This window comes from Adiantum capillus-veneris, chromosome 17, assembly GCF_014529385.1.
Source record: "Adiantum capillus-veneris isolate H3 chromosome 17, ASM1452938v2, whole genome shotgun sequence".
Taxonomy (NCBI): domain Eukaryota; kingdom Viridiplantae; phylum Streptophyta; class Polypodiopsida; order Polypodiales; family Pteridaceae; genus Adiantum; species Adiantum capillus-veneris.
The window spans coordinates 139181640-139199272 of record NC_140947.1 but is presented as its reverse complement, the minus strand read 5'-3'; the positions used below and the strand labels follow the sequence as shown (position 1 = coordinate 139199272).

At 41.9% G+C, this 17633-nt stretch overlaps 1 protein-coding gene across 1 annotated transcript; it reads left to right on the top strand.

The window, feature by feature from the left end:
* The first annotated feature begins 271 nt into the window (after window positions 1-271).
* LOC147438173 (uncharacterized) lies at window positions 272-2051 on the top strand. The gene has a single exon (XM_086486074.1). The coding sequence runs from the start codon at window positions 1619-1621 to the stop codon at window positions 1970-1972; it is 354 nt and encodes a 117-aa protein (XP_086342200.1). The 5' UTR covers window positions 272-1618; the 3' UTR covers window positions 1973-2051.
* The last annotated feature ends 15582 nt before the right edge of the window (window positions 2052-17633 follow it).

Here is a 17633-nt window from a genome sequence, read left to right as displayed (position 1 = left end):
CACACTTTGAAGAGATGTTGGGTCTTCTGACACTCGGATCCCTTGTCCACTTGATTTCCTCTTCTTTATAGATTCACATGTTCCATTCAAGAAATTGTTGACTGCATGAGCAAAACAGTGTTGTGTTGTGCTTTCTGGTTGAAAGGTAGTCTAAAGATGTGAAAAATTATAGCAACATCACCTAACTAAATATTTCAACATTGATCATGATTGTAGTTGTATAAGTGTTAATAACCCTGTGAAGGTTGGTTTGTCTACCACTTGTGTGTTCTCTTCTTTGTTAGTGACTCCTTTGTTCCTGCATCAAGGTGATCAAAGTTGCGTTTGCCACTGTTAGCTTTTGTGTGCTGTGTAAATCATTATATTGCTTCTACTTGATACATGACTTATTAAAGCTTGACAAACCCCAATAAATTCCCCCAAGTTAGTAACTTGCATCAAAAGGGCTTATCCAACATCATTTGTGATAGATGACCATCTATAAGCTATCATGGTCCATTTGTCCCCAAAATTCATATACATGATGTACAGGGTATGTAGATGGCTATCATTGCTTTAGTTTTGAAAAATTGCATCTTTGGCTAGCTAGGGGTTAAGACCTTTTTTTTTTGGGTTTGTTTTGGAAACCTTAGCTTGTACTTTCTATGCATAGCCGGTGGAAAGGGGGAAACGAGAAAATCACCAGCACACTGAATTCTTGCCTCTATAGCCCAATTATTTCACAGCACCCCTATCCCCTAGCAAATACATACCTCGATACACAATCTGCAAACTACTATTTCCCAAACCCGTGTCCAACCAACCCTAGCTACGCATAATCGGCTGCCAAGCATACGATCATGGTTCTCGACTATGACCCTTCAAAGCACCAAATACCATAGAAAGTCAATCAAATACTTGCAAGGTCTCCGAAAGGCATAAGTTTCCTCACATATTGATACCGTCTTGGCATACAAAACTTCCCCTCAGTATACACTCTTACATCTGATATATGCCGAAACCCCATGTGTATAGCATACTCCACTCAACACAAAAACAAGAGAGAAATGTGGAGAATATTTAAAGCAGCTAGACACTTGGATTCTGAAGAGAATGAATATGCCGACTAAATTGGCTACAATCTGAGAATGGATAATGGGAGATCTTCTTCAGAAGACACCATCCCGGCTCCCTTGCACACCTTGCAAAGGTTACCCCTTCCCGATGCTCGCGTAATCTTGAGAGACAAAAAAATTAAATGCCCTTCTTGGCAGGGGGTGACCTCCCCTCTGGTATGGCAATCTCCTTTTTTCTTTTTCTTGCCACTATAATTACACATTGCGGTTCCACTTACACCACCTGAATGCCAGGCTCTCTTCTCATGAGCTCTTCGACAATCCCCCTCTCAACTCCATGCGCTCCTGCCCACGACGCAAACTCTCTACAGCACATGGCCTTGCTTGCTCTTCTGTATCGCCACCCTTCTTAGCCTTGGTGCCTTTTTTTCTGTCCTGTACCTGGTCTAGCTTGTAGATTCACCTTAATTCAAATGCAGCTGCGATGAATCCAGAACTGTCCTCTATTGCCCCCCAGGACAGCTTCCTTCTGATTGCTTTTGATAGGCCTAGTTCAAGTGCTCATGGCACCTCCCCATGCAGCTCTTGGTCTCCTTCACTTCCAGCTCTTGTCGCTCTTCTGTACACTTGGCATTGCCAACTTGCTCACGGCCTTCTGTAGCGGCTACTGCATATGGCCCCGCCATCCACTTCCTCTCCACCTGGCCGCCATTATTTCCAGAACATTGACGGCGTATCCTCCATGCAGTGGCTGCCCACTCTCCCTCTTCACGCAGTTCCCGTCATCCTTCTCCTCGTGGCCCCAACCTGCCCGTAGCCTTCTATCGACCTGGTCTCCTGATCAGCCCTCAAAGGCCTTGCTTATATGCCCCTGGACTTCCTTGCTTCTCCGCCCCATCAACCAGAGCTCTGTCTAGCTCACTGCTCAGCCCATGCATGAGCTTGAGACCTCCACCTTCTGATCCCTCCGCCTACTAGTACTGCAGTTCGGGCCTCTTTTTCCACCCCCCTCCTCCTCGATGGCGGCCTCCTTTCTCGCGTTATGCAGCCCCCGCGACCAGATGGCGCCTTGCCCCTTGCATGCCTGGCAGATGGCAGTCCTTTCCATGCTAGGCCTCCTTGGCTATATGCTCCTGCCCGTTTTTTGCATAGCGACCAGATTACCAAAAAAGCCTCTTTTTTTTTTTTTTTTTTAATTCCTCTCAAGTTGGGCCACCTTCTCACGAGAGAATGCTCCGCATGATTGTCGCGAGCTCCGCATGCCTTGATATCAGAATTTTACTGTGCTAATGGTACAGATTCCAACCCGACCACCAAAAAGATTCCCCTGAATAGTGATTGCTGTGGTCGACCATCATTTCGAGCCTGAAATGATGCCCGAATAGTAAACAACCATGCATCCGCACTCAAATACACAAAGATTTTGACTCCGCTGACCTTGATGTTCGATTTGGCATACATGCGGTCAAGTTTCTTGGCTAGCAAAGCTCCAAAAACCACGCTTTGACATGTAAAGGGCCGTATTTGACATGCATACCACTGCGGTGCTTGCTTAAAACTGCATCTAATACCTGTCCAAGTACGCTATCATCAATCTGTCTGTTGCCATGCACCTGCTGCTGACACTTTCTCGTGTCGACACGGCTTGGGCGCACCACCGGCTTACAAAATTTGACTTGTATTTGGCTTTCCAAGCTAGCTTTTTGGATTTCAGTCTCAGAAATGCTAATGGGAATCATTGGCACCTTCTGGATGCCAAATATTTGTAGAACCAATGATGATGATTAGAATTGGGCTTGATCCTTGGTGGCTATTGCAGGCATCTATCACAATAGATGATTGAATTATTATTATTTCCCCTTTTGTTCTTGTCAATATTGTCAGTCCCTTTTGTTTGTTAGGCTTCATTAAGTCACATACAAGATAGAAGATTACAGCATAAAGACCTACTTCCTATATACGGCCTTGTAATCACATGAAGTGGCTGATAGGCAACTTTACACTTGATGGGTGATTTTGTTTAGTCGCATCACCAACTTCCTTTGTCCTTGTAGTCTGGTCAGGAGTGTGATGACCATTCTCTGTCATGTTTGCCCTCACTTTGTTGTTGAAGGCTGATCAGCATTCTTTCTCACCTCTAACATTCTAGCCTTGTGCAAATGACTTTCGAGGCATCTCGTGAAGTTTTGTTATTTCTTTGTATCTTCTTCTTTGTACTGCTCAGGCATCTCTGAACAATATTTTCTTCATCTCGATTAAGAATCTTGTTTTGTTTTTCTCAAGAAAATCTCAAAAATGACTAAATAAAACCAAAAATCAACTCAACTCAAAAAGAAAAATCAAGTTAATAGAATTCTAAACGCTATGTACATTGTACACATGTCCCTAGGGGCTCATATATGGCTTTTGTCTCCTTAATTCAATTGTAACTCTACTATGAGTGCATATACTCTAAATTTTATCAAACAATTACCACAATCAAACGCAAAAATTCAATGAAATTGACAAAACATTGCCCTCTAATATGCATAATACTAGGTCCGCATTTAGAATGTCTCCCCCCCCCCCCCCCTTTATTTGGATTCCTCCTTGGTGACAGGGTATCACCAAGGGTATGTGTTGTGATTGGGCGATCAAAAATTCTGCCTATGCAAGCCTTGTAATGTATCCCTATTATGCATACACAGTCAATGCATGGAAAAGATTTATGTTGTGCAAGATGTGGGTATACGAAATTTTCTTATTGGCATTTGTTGGCGAGGCTTCCTATTTGAAGCAATGTGATGTTTGAAGCTCCTGTGGAGTTTGCTTGATTGAAGGTTGTAGAGCTTTTTTGAAGGCTTACTTATCTGTTTGATGCTTCTTTGGAATCCAGTTTAGCCTTGTGTTTGGTTTTTGTATTTGGCATTGTTCCTCAGGAGTGGGTTCTCTTCTAATTGTACTGTAACCGTAGGAGAAATTGAAAGAATTCAAGCAGCGATGTAGTAACATTAATTTTATTGATTTCCTTTGGGACCCACTTCTTTGTGATTACTGGTTGTGTCATTGATGCTGCTCATTTGGGAACACATACTTGTCCCTGATTCGTTTGTGTTTAAAGAGACTGCTTTGGGATTCAACTTGTCTTTGTGTGAGTCTTCAGTGGACTTTGCTTCCGCCCTTGTACTCTTGATTGAGGATGAAATTCAGACTTTGGGAGTTGATAATTTAATCATTTTAGAATCCACATAAATTCCTGACCTCTCTTCAAATTCTTTGAAATCCAAATCTGAGTTGCAGAAGCTTGCAACTTTGTGATTTTTTGGGATGTTCTCGTAGGCTTGACTGTTCTCCTTTTGGTGTTGGATCTTGTGAAATTTTCATCAGAGATTTTCATCTTCTTAATCCATATCTATTCTTGACTAAGTTGGCCCTTTGGTATCTAGATTTGTTGAGCTTTTTGACTCTGACTCATTCTTTTCTTTTGGTCTTCTTTGGTTGTTACGAAAGCTGCTAGTGATAGTGTGACGACCTTAGTTTTTGGTAAGGAATGTCATTAGAAACATCACTATCACTATCCTCAGCAAGATTGCATTCTAACACTTTTCCTTTGTGGTTTGGATGGTTCTGGAAAGTTGTTTTCTATTTGATCTTGGATTATTGTATCTGGGATGAGTTTTCCATCCACTTGATTAGCGCGTTGTTAGTCCATTGACATGGTTGTGTTCTTCTCAACTGAGTCTTTTCTTCATGTCAGGAGGCACGTATGAGGATGCTTGTTGCAATGGCATTTCCACCATCGAGGATTTTGGAATCCACTTTTCATGCACTTTATTCTTGTAGTGAGATGGCATTCACTACAAGAGGTTGTGTGCTCTTGTGACGCTGTTAGCGACGGAAAAACACTGGGTTTTTATAACCCCCGGCGTCGCTAATAGCGTCGCTACGAGAGCGTCGCTATATGCGTCGCTATATGCGTCGCTATACGCGTCGCTATATAGCGACGCTTATAGCGACGTTTAAACAGAAGTCTATAGCGACGCTCATAGCGACGCTAAAGAGCCATAAATAGCGACGGTTATAGCGACGCCCGAGAGAATTTTTTTTTGGTGACAGGGCATTGAATGCCCTGCCACCCATCAACCATATTGTACTTGATTCACTTTTTAAAAAAAGTGCAAGGGTAGATAATAGACCCAAAATAGTCACCCACAAGACGCATTGTTTGCAAAATTGACAATTGTACACATCATAGGCAAAATGAATTGATTGGCAAATGTAATAATGACAATTGTACAACATCATAGGCATAAAGAATTGATTGGCAAAATGAACTGCGGTGACAAATGTAATAATATACATGGTTCAAAAAGACGTATAAAATCCGTCTCATGATACATAAGCTATGAGAAACCCTAAACTAATGCTATCTAGCTATGGCTAAACTGACGTCGTCTAGTCAAACGTCTCATCGCGTCCAAGCGGCGTATCTGTCGGATTCTGCAAAAAAAGACAATAAGACAGCTTTCAGTAAGTATAAACATATAAGGACATTTATAAAACAATACAAAAAATAGAAAAGAGTAAACCCTAATACTAACCATGCCGTCGCGAGAACTGAGAATGTCCATCAGGGCGTTTAAGCCCTTCCTGCCTGCGTACTCGCGCTCGTACGGTGTGGGATCACGTCCTGTCATCGACCACTGTCAAAACATACAAAGATTTCATTATGTTAGAATTAAAAAACTCATAAACCCTAAACTATCAAACATAAAGAGCAATGCGAAAACACTTACAAAATCGGCCTCAAATGATACCCATCCACCGCTCCCCAAGTGGTGCGAGCTCCCTGCCTCTACTCGCGCTCTGGCTGCATCCTTTTGTTGCTTCCACTTGTCGGGATTCTCGCGCGCTGCTTTCTTCGCATTCTTCCAATCTTCTTTGGCCAGCCAATCTGGCCTGTTCCACCCATGCTTGATTGCTTTTTGCACTTCGGAACGCTTGTGTTTGCAATATTCGTGCATTCGAATCTTCATCAGGTCTTCATTGAAGCGCTGATCCCGTGTTGGAACGGGAAACTCATCATGAAGTATGCTGATGACTCTGTTTTTTAAATCACTTGGTACTTCACTCCATTTGTTTAGTATGTAGTGTCTAAACAGCTGAGAGCAAAGACCACGCATGCGCGAGATCACCTTCTTGCCGTCATCATCCATGATGATGCCGCCGCTGAAGTCGACGGAGTAAGGCAAGCCCTCTGGCCGGTGACACGTGAACTTGGGTGTCCCGACAGGGGTCTCTAGCGGCGTGTCGATGGGGGTACGGACGTCAGGTGTCTCCACCGGCGTCTGGGCCCCGAAGCGAGGAGTGTCGAGCGGGGTGGCTCCTGGCGGAGTAGGTAGAGGTGTGTAGCTGCTAGGAACAGTCAGCCGTGCAAAACCTAGCGTAGATGGCGATGCTGTGGCTGGTGTGGGGGCGGGCAAAGAAGGGGAGGGTAAAGAGCCTCGTCGAACACGAAGCGGTGTGAAGGCATCGGTGGCGGAATCCCCACAACAACCGCCACCGCCACCACTAGAGCGCCGGTGTCTAGACGAGTGTGAAGCTCGTCTCGTCGACGCCGAAGCTTCGGAGCGCGCCGAATGCTCCGAAAGAGAGGGAGATGCGGATGGAGTAGGAACGCGCGATGATGCGCCAGAGCGATGACGCTCCACGTACCATTGTCTCTGCTGCGGTGACAAAGAAGAAAGAAACTCCTCATCATCCATACCTGCATTAAACACACGAATATTTAAACTTAATATTGAATGAATAGAGTAGACAATGACGCAAAGACCATTAAATACAATGACGTAATGACGCATATAAATACAATGACTCAATGAATTGAGTGATAGAAGAGGCAAGTCGAAAACTCAGAATTTTCAATCAAAAGATGTGAGCGCGAGTAGAAAAGAGCGTTATACACCATGGAAGGTACTTAGAGAGCCAGAGCTTTTACAACACGGAGCAAAATTGTTCAAATACAATATTTGTGGCTTTAAGAGATCTCTCTCTCATCCTCGCATAACTCAGCATAACTTCCTATATCTATATAGAGCTCTCCGTTTAAACACATATCCTCTGTTTCATTTTGTAGCTCCTCTGCATGCACCCCATATAGAGTAGTAGCATCTTGATGCTCGTCTGGCACCACCGCAGCGGCTTCTGATTGAGCATCTTCTCTGATCTCCTCCATTGATGCCGTTGTGATTGGCACATGGTAGCCTTCATACGTCCTTGCACTACGAGGGGCTACCTCTATGACGTACCACCAGTTTGATGTAGACTTTGTAGGATGAAATATTACCTGCCAGAGCCACATAACTTACATGAGAGCTTTCAAGCATATAACTTGTAAAAGGGGGATGTTAACTATTTACATACTTACTTGTTCACAATGCTCGGGTAGTCCCAAAGTGTCTCTTAGGTCAGTCCATTTCTTAGTAGAATCCACCTCAAGAAAACCAGACTCTCCTCTACGCACAGTAGCGTTGCGACCCTCCATGATTATCTTGAACCATTGCACATCGAACAAGTCGACAAAAAATCCTCTGTAATCGATCCTCAAAATCTCTTGCAGCGTGCCGAAGTAAGTGAGTTCCGCCACCACAGGATCTGCATCAGAGGAACGTCGTCGACTAGACTGTTCAAATTTTGCCATGATTCCACAATCTTGAGTAAAACGCTTTTTGTCGATTCGTTCCACCCTAAAATGTCGACCTTTACACCATGCTGCTGTGTATGACTTATACTACAACGAACAAAGATTATGAGTGGCCGTTCAAACGTTTAGAAATAAAGTCACTAGCTAGTCGTACATTGCAAACTTACCTTGGTCGCACAACCCCGAGAGTACTCCCACTCTTCCTCAGTCACTTCGTCACCGCATTGCTGTGCGCTTTTCAATTGGTTGTGCAACCATCTTAAGCTCATGAAGGTTGGTAGGCTCTCCAGAACCGTCGCATAGTGCATCGGTGGTCGTCTTCCCCGTCTCCACTCGATTTGTGCCCTTTTGTGGAATTTTTGTCCCGTGGAGATCTACTCGATATCTTTCGGAATCACATTTCGGACACTTCTCCATGTCTATGTATTCCCCTCTGAAAAGAATGCAGTCATTAGGACAAGCGTGGATAGAATTGTAATCCATCCCCAAGTTTCGCAAAATCTTTCTTGCTTCATCTCGGGAATTTGGCATCACATTGTCAGCTGGTAGTATGTTCTCTTTAAGCAATCTACACAACATAAAAATACGATACAATCGTGTAAAAATCTATCAGATCATTATACATTTAGAGTTTTATTAAAGTAAACTAATTGTAATAGATCACTTGAAAAGCGTTGTGACGCTAGTGTCACTCCATCCAAACTTTGCCTGCATGTTGAGAAGAACCAGGAGTGCTTTCAATCTAGACATACGTGCTCCATTATACAATGGCGTATCGGCTTCACTTTTCATATCATCATAGATAAGCCTTTCTGAATGCATGATCGTTTCGATCATTTCATCAATCTCGGGCTCAAACATTGCCTCGTTGGGAATGTGCTCTGCATGATCATCCCCCGAGCTGTCAGAGGCTACATCTTGTGGCCTCACATATGCTGCTTGACCAAAGCGCCTGCGAACACGTCTATTGGGCTGCAAGATTGCTGCTTGTTGGCCAGCGTCAGAGTCCGACGAGTTATAATTAGCAACAACTCGATCTATAATAGATGGATCGAACTCTCCAAATTCGCGAACGTGCTGCAAAGAAACACGTCTTGTCCGTCGCACAGCATGCTTGCATTGATTATAAGGACATAAGACCCTCATTGAGAGATAGGTGTTTCGGTTGGACGGTCCCACATCCTCGTCACTACTCATGATGAGGATAAAAATCTTATAACCTGGACAACAAATTTAATATTCTATTGGCGTTCTTCGTCTTATCTCTCTCTCTCTCTCTCTCTCTCTCTCTCTCTCTCTCTCTCTCTCTCTCTCTCTCTCTCTCTCTCTCTCTCTCTACCTCACATTCTCTAGTCATGTCCAATCCCCGCACACCTCGGTCTAGAGGTACACGGAGATCAGAACCACCGGGTTATAATCTCGTCTTTATTGGTCAATACCTATATTTGTGGGTACAAGAAATCTACAGACCCACATCTACATGATACTGCATGTAGTGGACAAAACCCCTTTGCCTCTTCTCTAGCTGTAGCACTTCACAGCATCTTAACATCTTTTCATAGTAGATCTTTTCACTGTTCGTCTAACTCTAAACCCTAAACCGTAAGTAATTCTTGCGTGGACTCGATCTAACGTAAATAAGAGTAAATCTAAATAAACGTAAATCTAACTAAAAATAAACCTAAATCTAATTTAATGTAAGTCTACATCTAACCTAATCTTTAACGTCTTTTGGGATAGTTTCCTACGACGTTAAAACTCTCTTCTTCTTGTGTGTGTGTGTGTGTGTGTGTGTGTGTGTGTGTGTGTGTGTGTGTGTGTGTGTGTGTGTGTGTGTGTGTGTGTGTGTGGGTAAACCTAAATAAACCTAAATAAACCTAAGTCTAATCTAATATAACATAAATCTAAATCTAACGTGAATTATGTTATATTAAAAACAAAGAACTAAACTAACAGGGATTATAAGAACCTTAAAACTGATTTAACACATAATTTTTCACATAACTCGGCAAGAGTTGGCATTCTCATCACTAAAGATGTGAGAGTTAACTTCCGGCGGTGACGTTGCCTCATCTCTATCCACATCTGACGACAGCAATTGGCCCTATAGACCGTTCTTGCTCTTGTTACTAACATTTCACCAGTACTTTTGGATCGATGGAGCCCACCATGAGTGAAGGCAGCAATACCCTATATTCCATTGAGGGCTTTCTTCACCCGCTTCATGCAGGCATCGCAGTCTATGGAGACCTAAATCTAATCTAATATAACGTAAATCTAAATCTAGCGTAAATAAACGTAAATCTATTTAAAAATAAACCTAAATCTAATCTAATTTAACTTAAATAAACCTAAATCTAATTTAACGTAAGTCTACATCTAACCTAATCTTTAACGTCTTTTAGGATAGTTTTCTACGACGTTATAACTCTCTTCTTCTTGTGTGTGTGCGCATGTGTGGATGTGTGTGCCAATAAAAAGAGATAAATGGTATAACCTTTCTATCACCCATGCCAAGTATGATAGATTGGTTATGCCATTTCCCTCTTGAATAATAGGTCTTGAGTTCAACTCCTCGTCGGTTAGATCTTTAGGTCTTTTAATTTTAATTAGTTTCCTACGACGTTAAATTAGTTTCTCTCTCTTTCTCTCTCAATGTGTGTGCGTTTTTTTGTTTATGCATGTTTTCTCTCTCTTTTCCTCTCTCAATGTGTGCGTTTTTTGTTTATGCATGTTCTCTCTCTCTTTTCCTCTCTCAATGTGTGCGTTTTTTGTTTACGCATGCTCTCTCTCTTTTCCTCTCTCAATGTGTGTGTGCATTCTTTGTTTATGTATGTGTGTGTACGTTTTTGTTTATGTTTGTACTCTCTCTCTCTCTCTCTCTCTCTCTCTCAAAAACACTATGTGTGTGTGTATGTGTGTGTGTGTGTGTGAGAGAGAGAGAGAGGGACAGAGAAAGAGGGGAAGGGAACATGAGAGTGAGGAGAGGGAAGAAGCATACTTGGCTCTCCTTCCTCTCCCCGTGTGTGTGTGTGTGTGTGTGTGTGTGTGTGTGTGTGTGTGTGTGTGTGTGTGTGTGTGTGTGTGTGTGTGTGTGTGTGTGTGTGTGTGGAGAAGAGAGAGAGAGAGAGAGAGAGAGAGAGAGGGAGAGCGTTACCTGCTCCTTTCTTGAGGGCGCCGAAAAACTCAGATCTGAGATCTGAGTTTTTGGGCGCTCTCTGTTATTTTTTTAGCCCAGTCGGCGTCGCTATGAGCGTCGCAAATTTACTTGTAAATTTGCGACGTTTATAGCGACGCTCATAGCGACGCGGGGGAATTTTTTTTTTAGCGTCGCTGTATGAGCGTCGCTAATATGAATAGCCTCTTGTAGTGATTGTTTCCTAGGTCTTTGATCTGGACAATCATAAAACTATGCATTTGTTAAAGTTTTGTTCTTGTCACCTGCTAGGTTGTCTGGATTTTTGTTGTCGATATCTTCTTGAAGCTCCAAATGTTCTACAGAGTCATAGAACTCATAATCTTCTTTGTCTTTGTTTTCCTGGATCACACACATTGCAAAGTATTGAACGACATCATAGCCATCTTCATCACAAAACTTTGTTGCTGGATCCTCTTGAATAGCACACACATCCAAAGTAGCCAAGATGTTTTCCCATTCAAGTGGCTCTAAAGCTTCCTCAGGAAAGGGTTCTCGGATGTAATTTGTATCTTCAATTTCCCTTTCTAGGATGCATTCCTCTCACTTTAAGCTTCCACATTGCGAAGCTCCACACATCCAAAGTTCTTTAGGCTTACCCAACCATGCTGGAAGTTATGATCCTGCTACAGTATCGGAATCAAACTCCTCCATAGGTGTTCTTATCACATCCCTATAACTATGGTCCTTCAAATTTATCCTTGTCATGGTTTTCATATGTCTAAGGTAGATATAGTCATATCCCCAATCTTGGACCATTTTCAGTTGTCTCATGAATGGTCTTCCTAGAATGATGTCATAGTTTTTCTTCTTGCCAAAGTCAACAATAGCAAAGGTTTGCTCATATTCAATGCCACAAGAAGTAACCACTACTTTTTCTAGCAGTCCTACGGGCCTTTCCATGTGTCCGTCTGCAAGATGCAGTTTCATCCTAGTAGCCCTCATTGATGGTTTTCCCCATTTTTTTCAGATCTCTTTTGTTGCAATGGAAACACCATCACCACTATTAAGGATTGCCATGGTTTTTACACCTTGGAATTCCATAGGAAGAATGGTGTTCCCATCTTCTCCCTCATAGTACTCACCTAACTTGTTTAATGGCATTGGCCTAGTGTTTAGCTGAGGCGTTTCTAGCTCTTTGATCCCTTCCTTAATTTGAGTCATTGGTTTTCTTACATCAAATTTCTTTAGGCATCTTTCCACAATAGCCCACATGTTTGGTCGTATTCTGAGCAACTCGGCTAATGTTATTATACAAGTGACTGCAGTAGAGAGAATGTCTATCAACCCTTTCAAATCGATGATCTTGTTGGGAGACAGTCTTTGTGATGGGACTGCAATAACCTCTGACTTTTCCTTGCACTCTCCCGTATAGGATGGTAGTGCTCTTAGTGAATGGGGTTGACTATCCATAAACTGTTCATATCCTTTGTCTCCCCACTATATGATTCCACTTTCATTTAAGATCCAGCCTCAAATTCATCTATTAGTGGAAGAGACACTCCTCTTCCATACCTTGTTTGGTTTACTCGTCTGCTTATCTCACTTGCTTCATTGGCCTCTCTTACTTGTTTCCACAATTTGTCAAGACCACCTATTTCTTTACAACTCTCACGTATAGCTATGTGAAATCCCTCGGAAGAGTTATCCATGGTATTCAACACTATCCTTGGCTCTAATGTGGGATCCTTGAGCTTTTGTCCGTGCTTGTGACTGGAATATATCTCTTTTTGTTCCTGTTTTGGTGGGATTATTGGTGTAGGTGGGACAAGGATCACACCCTCAGGTTTTCCAAGTGGTGAGTAAAGCTTGGGTTGTTTGAATCATTTTCTGACACATTTCAAGCCTGGCTTTTTCTAGTTCCGCATATGGATATGTCATCCACATGTGCTCTTGGGTTTGGTTGTTCTTGAGCCGTGTTTCATAGGCTTTTAGGCTGTCTAATGGCTCATTAACCTTCTCGACCAACACTGATCCTCCTGAACGAGTACTTCTTAATTTCTCATATGTGGATGGTTCTTTTGGAGGTTGAGACATCTACTTAAGAGAAGGTGCAACTCTTTCCTCATGTTGTAATATCTTCTCTATATCTTGGGTAAGCTCATGAGCTAGGAATTTTTTCTCTCGTTCCCTACGTGATTTCATCCTAGCCTTTCTAGCTTTCCAACTATTCCATTTGCTCTTGGCTTTTTGACTAGGTGCGTTGATCTTTGGCTCACCCATCTCTGGACTCGTGTCAATTTTTGGTTTCACTGTTTCTTGCTTCCTTTTGAGCTTGCACTCTTGTAACTATTGAACTGGTACGACGTTTTTATTTTTTGAGCTACTGGGTAGCTAAATGATTCTTGAGACATTTGTTGTGATCTTTTGGACTCAGTTGGTTTTTGGGATAGTTGGGGATGAAGTGAATGACACCACAGTCAAGAAAATAGGCATTCACTTTAGTGATCTCCGTGTGAGGACATTGTTTGACCAAGTGGTTGTCACGGCTTTTGTGACAATCTGGTTGAGGAGCTTTTTCTTACATTTCCTCTTGGCTGTAAATAGGCTCTAACCTAGCTAAGCCTCTATTCACAATGAACCGCAATGTCCTTTTGTCCATCCATACCTTCTTCTTCAAGTCAAAATGCAGGAGGTGGAGGTTGTACCGGCCTCACCACTCCATTTGTGAGTCTCTCATCTTCTGTCTCTTCAAAGGGTAGTACCCACTTTGGTTGTTATAATACATTGTAGTTGGTACTTATGCTTGTTTATTAGATGCTTCCATCATTGGCGTGTATCTCATGTATAGATCAGTCTAGCACTTGGCAATGTAGGTTGTGGTCCTAAGACAGGCTGTGGTCTTTCAACTCCTACTACTATTGGACCTATGCATTCCCTGTATCGTATCTAAGTGGAGTAGGTGCTACTAGAATAGGTTGTACATACCTCTCCCTAGCATATTTCATGCCATAGTAACACTCTTTTCTCGTATGGTTTGTCCATTTTCTCTCAATTTCGCACCACTTAAGCTCCCTTGGATCAACATTTACAAGAGGAGCTAACCTCTTGACCATTTCGTTAATAAATGTTTCTTGATCGATAGGTGCCGCTGGTTTTGCAATGGACTCACCACTCATCTGTGAATCACTATGTTGAGAGGACGTGTCATCCACTTGACTCTTACAATTGTTTTCTTTATATTCCTCACAATTATCCCCCAGATAAAGGGCTTCTTTGATCAATTTGCTTAGCATCGTGCTCCTTATCATATGCAGATCCTTTTGAAGATTCGGATGTCTCATTCCCTGGATAAAGATCAACATTAACCGTGCTTGCGTAGGAAGTTCCACTCCTGGACAAAACTTGACATATCTCTTTGAGCCGTAATGTCGTTTTGCGTACTGATTCACCTTCTTTCTGTTTGAATCTGTGAATTTGTGAGACAGTATTGTGAGCTATGCTTTTCTGCGAGAATTTGTTACGAGACAATGAACGGGCGCCCACCTGGCCAGACACGTAGTCGAACACCACATTTGTACTCTATTAGTTTTTTGAGCTAATGTAGTGATACTCTGTGTAAATCTTGATTCCAGAGTAGCAGGCCAATTCCCTAAGTTGTAATGTTATCATGAAAATGAAATTTGTAAAAGTCCATGTGAGCCGGCCACTCGCCATTTAGAAATCCCTAGGTATAAAGGTCAATAAACTTAATGTGAAAGGAGGCTTATTTTAAGAAGAAGAAAGAGCTCTATTGTATGTACGCTCAAGCTACAAAGCTGCTCTAACTTGTACTCAAATTTTCTAACGATTGGGTGATCCATTTTTAGTTTTGAAGCTTGCATTCTATTCCTCTCTCTTTGCTCTTTCATTTTAAGTGTAAGCATTGTCTGTTTTGTTGTGGTTTGCGACTACACGTCTGTGAGCTGTAATTGCAAATTTGAGTGCTTAGTCGTTTTGACCATAAGAGAGTGTTCTTAGACCATAGGGCGACATTTTTGGATAGTTCTATTGCAGTTTTCAGAACCTTTTTCATGATGGATCGTGATTTTGGTACCTTGTTGGATTGCGACCAGACTTGGTAGGATAGTGCCCCTAGGTGTCCTAGACCTCCTCCTAGAGTTTTGTTGCATTTTTTAGTCCGTTCGAGTGTCGAAATGGTGGCCTAGATCTGTGAGAAAGGACATAGGCAGATTTTCCTGATCATTGAGTGTTGGTTTGCTTGTTGAGTTGGTGTGTTTGCTTCTTAAGGTTCACTTATTGAGATTGACAACCTCAAAGAGTCTCCATGTCCCATCTGAGTCACTTCCCTGAGTATTGACATTATGTTAGTGCCCGATAGCTATGCTACATACATCCATCGTAGCGACCCGCTAACAAAATTCTTCAATGAATTCTTCAAACTGCTCGTCTAGAGTCTCAAAATCACATTTTTCCACTGAGTCAAACCATGTAGCCGTATCATCATCCAGAGTTAGTCCAAATCCCACAAACTGTGTTGCAAATCCCATAACTTCCTATGTTCTAATTACTCTTCTGAAAGCTGCTACATGATCTCTCGAATCTTTATCTCCGACGTAGTTCCTGCTTATTTATTTTTGGATTTGGGATAGTCTAAGTTGCCGATTGTCTATAAGTCTAACCATAGACTCTCCCAATCCTTCTCTCGCTTCAGGCCTTCTACCATGCCTAGGTTCTTCTTTAAAGGGATTAGTCGTTCTGTTGAAGATTGGTCCTTTAGGTGGATTCACTTGAGGAGGCATGCCTGACATCTCTATGATCATTTCATCTCTTGTTACTTCTCTAGAAGGGAGTCCAGGTGGCTCCCTCTTTGGAACTCTCATAAGAATTCTCATGTTTGGTGGAGGTATCTATGGTTCTTCATTGACCAAATATCCACCTATGTCTTATACAATCCATGGATTTGTGCTTTCTATAACTTTATATTCTCATCCATTATTAGCAGCAAGCTAACACGGACATCATTTTTCAGAGTTCTCCTTGTAAAACAATTATTATTTTGCTAAATCAAGAATATTGTAACTCCAATTTTCTTGGTAAACCTTGTAATTAATGAGCCAGGGCTACAAGCTTCCAGATTGTATCAGCCACTCAATTCTCAGCTTTGGTAGAACTCCAGATTATTACTTTTGACCGCCCAAAAACCTTCGCTAAGGTATAAAAGCCAATTTTTGTAAGTTTTTTATCAGTTTTTGGATAAGAAATACACAGTGTGAGCTAACGACGCTCTCTTCTCTCCTTCTCGCGCTTCCTACTCCCTCTCCGGTTGTCACATTGCGAATGCGTTTGTTGCATTGCAACCACAGGTAAGAGCTCTATGCATTGACGTAAGCCATTCACAGTATTTCGTAGTTTTTTGGCGTCGCCGACCCGTGGCCTAATTTCATCATAACTAGGAATTTATACTTTTAAAATAAAAACTAAGCATAGGCGGGGTATTGGGGCATCATTGCTAAGCATTTAGATGCATTCTGGGTCAAAAACGACTAGGTCAAAAATCCATTGTTGTTAATAATTGCGATTTTGGAACTTGACCTAAAGTGGGGTTTGAGGCCATAGGCATGTGTGCTTAGGTCTTATCAACTTGTCCTAGAAGTTTCGTTACGTTTCGATGTCATTTGATGCTGTAACGGATGTGATTTGCTTGCCGATGAGCGATTGGCTTTTGGTGCTTTCAGTCACTTGAGTGTAGCTTGAGCTAGATGCGAGTTGTTAGTTGTTCTCCGAGAGATTGACAACCACTTGTAGCCTCTATGCACTAGTCGAGTCAACTTCTTCCCATGGTTTGACAAATTAATCGTGGTTCTCGCTAATACTGCAATAAGATAGGATGGTGAGGTTAGACATGCGTCCCACATTTGGCGCCATTGCCGGGGATCAAAGAGACCTAAAGTAGGAAAAAACACAAGCGTCTTGTGTAATTATTATTTAACTTCCTCTAGGTTCGCCTAGAGTTCAAAACTCTCTTTTAGAAACCGCATAGCTTTAGATTGTCGTATTTTGCTGTGTAGAGATAGCTTGGAAGTAATCGTACTTGCTGAGTACCTTTAGGACTATAGGATTGTAGATTTAGATTAGGATTTGGAGAATGATTGCTAGACGAGACAAGTCTTAAGATCAAGACTCTAAAAAACATAAAAAACACAAGAAAACGAGTGTTTGTGGACACTTTCCACAACCCCATTGCATGAGAAACTAGGAGTAGGGTAAGTAGGATCTGAGGTGGATTTCATAGCATTGCTCTCTCTGAAAGAATCAAGTGTGAGTTGTTATGTAAAGTTGCAGAATTTCAGGTCTACGGCTAGAAATAGCACGAAAAGACTCGAATTCACTCAATCCAAGTGGGGAGTAAGCCTAAGAGTTTTCCGAGCCAGTGGGTAAGCTCAAGGACACTTCGAGGTAAAAATTTCAATTAGAAGTTGACCAAAACTCAGATTATTTACTTTTTCTTGACATTGTAGGCCAAAATAAGTTTTGACTTGATTTATAAGCTTAAAAAACATGATAAAAGAACTGTCTTTGAGAAAATTGCAAAAAAGTGCTCATTTCAAGCCTCAAGTTAATAATCGTGATTATTAACTTTTTGCTCTAAATTAGCCAAGACTCATATCATTGACTCATTGCATGTGTAAAGGCCCAAAAGATTTGGATCACTAAGCTGGCAAAAAACTGGGTAAAAACTAAAGTTTGTACTGACTTT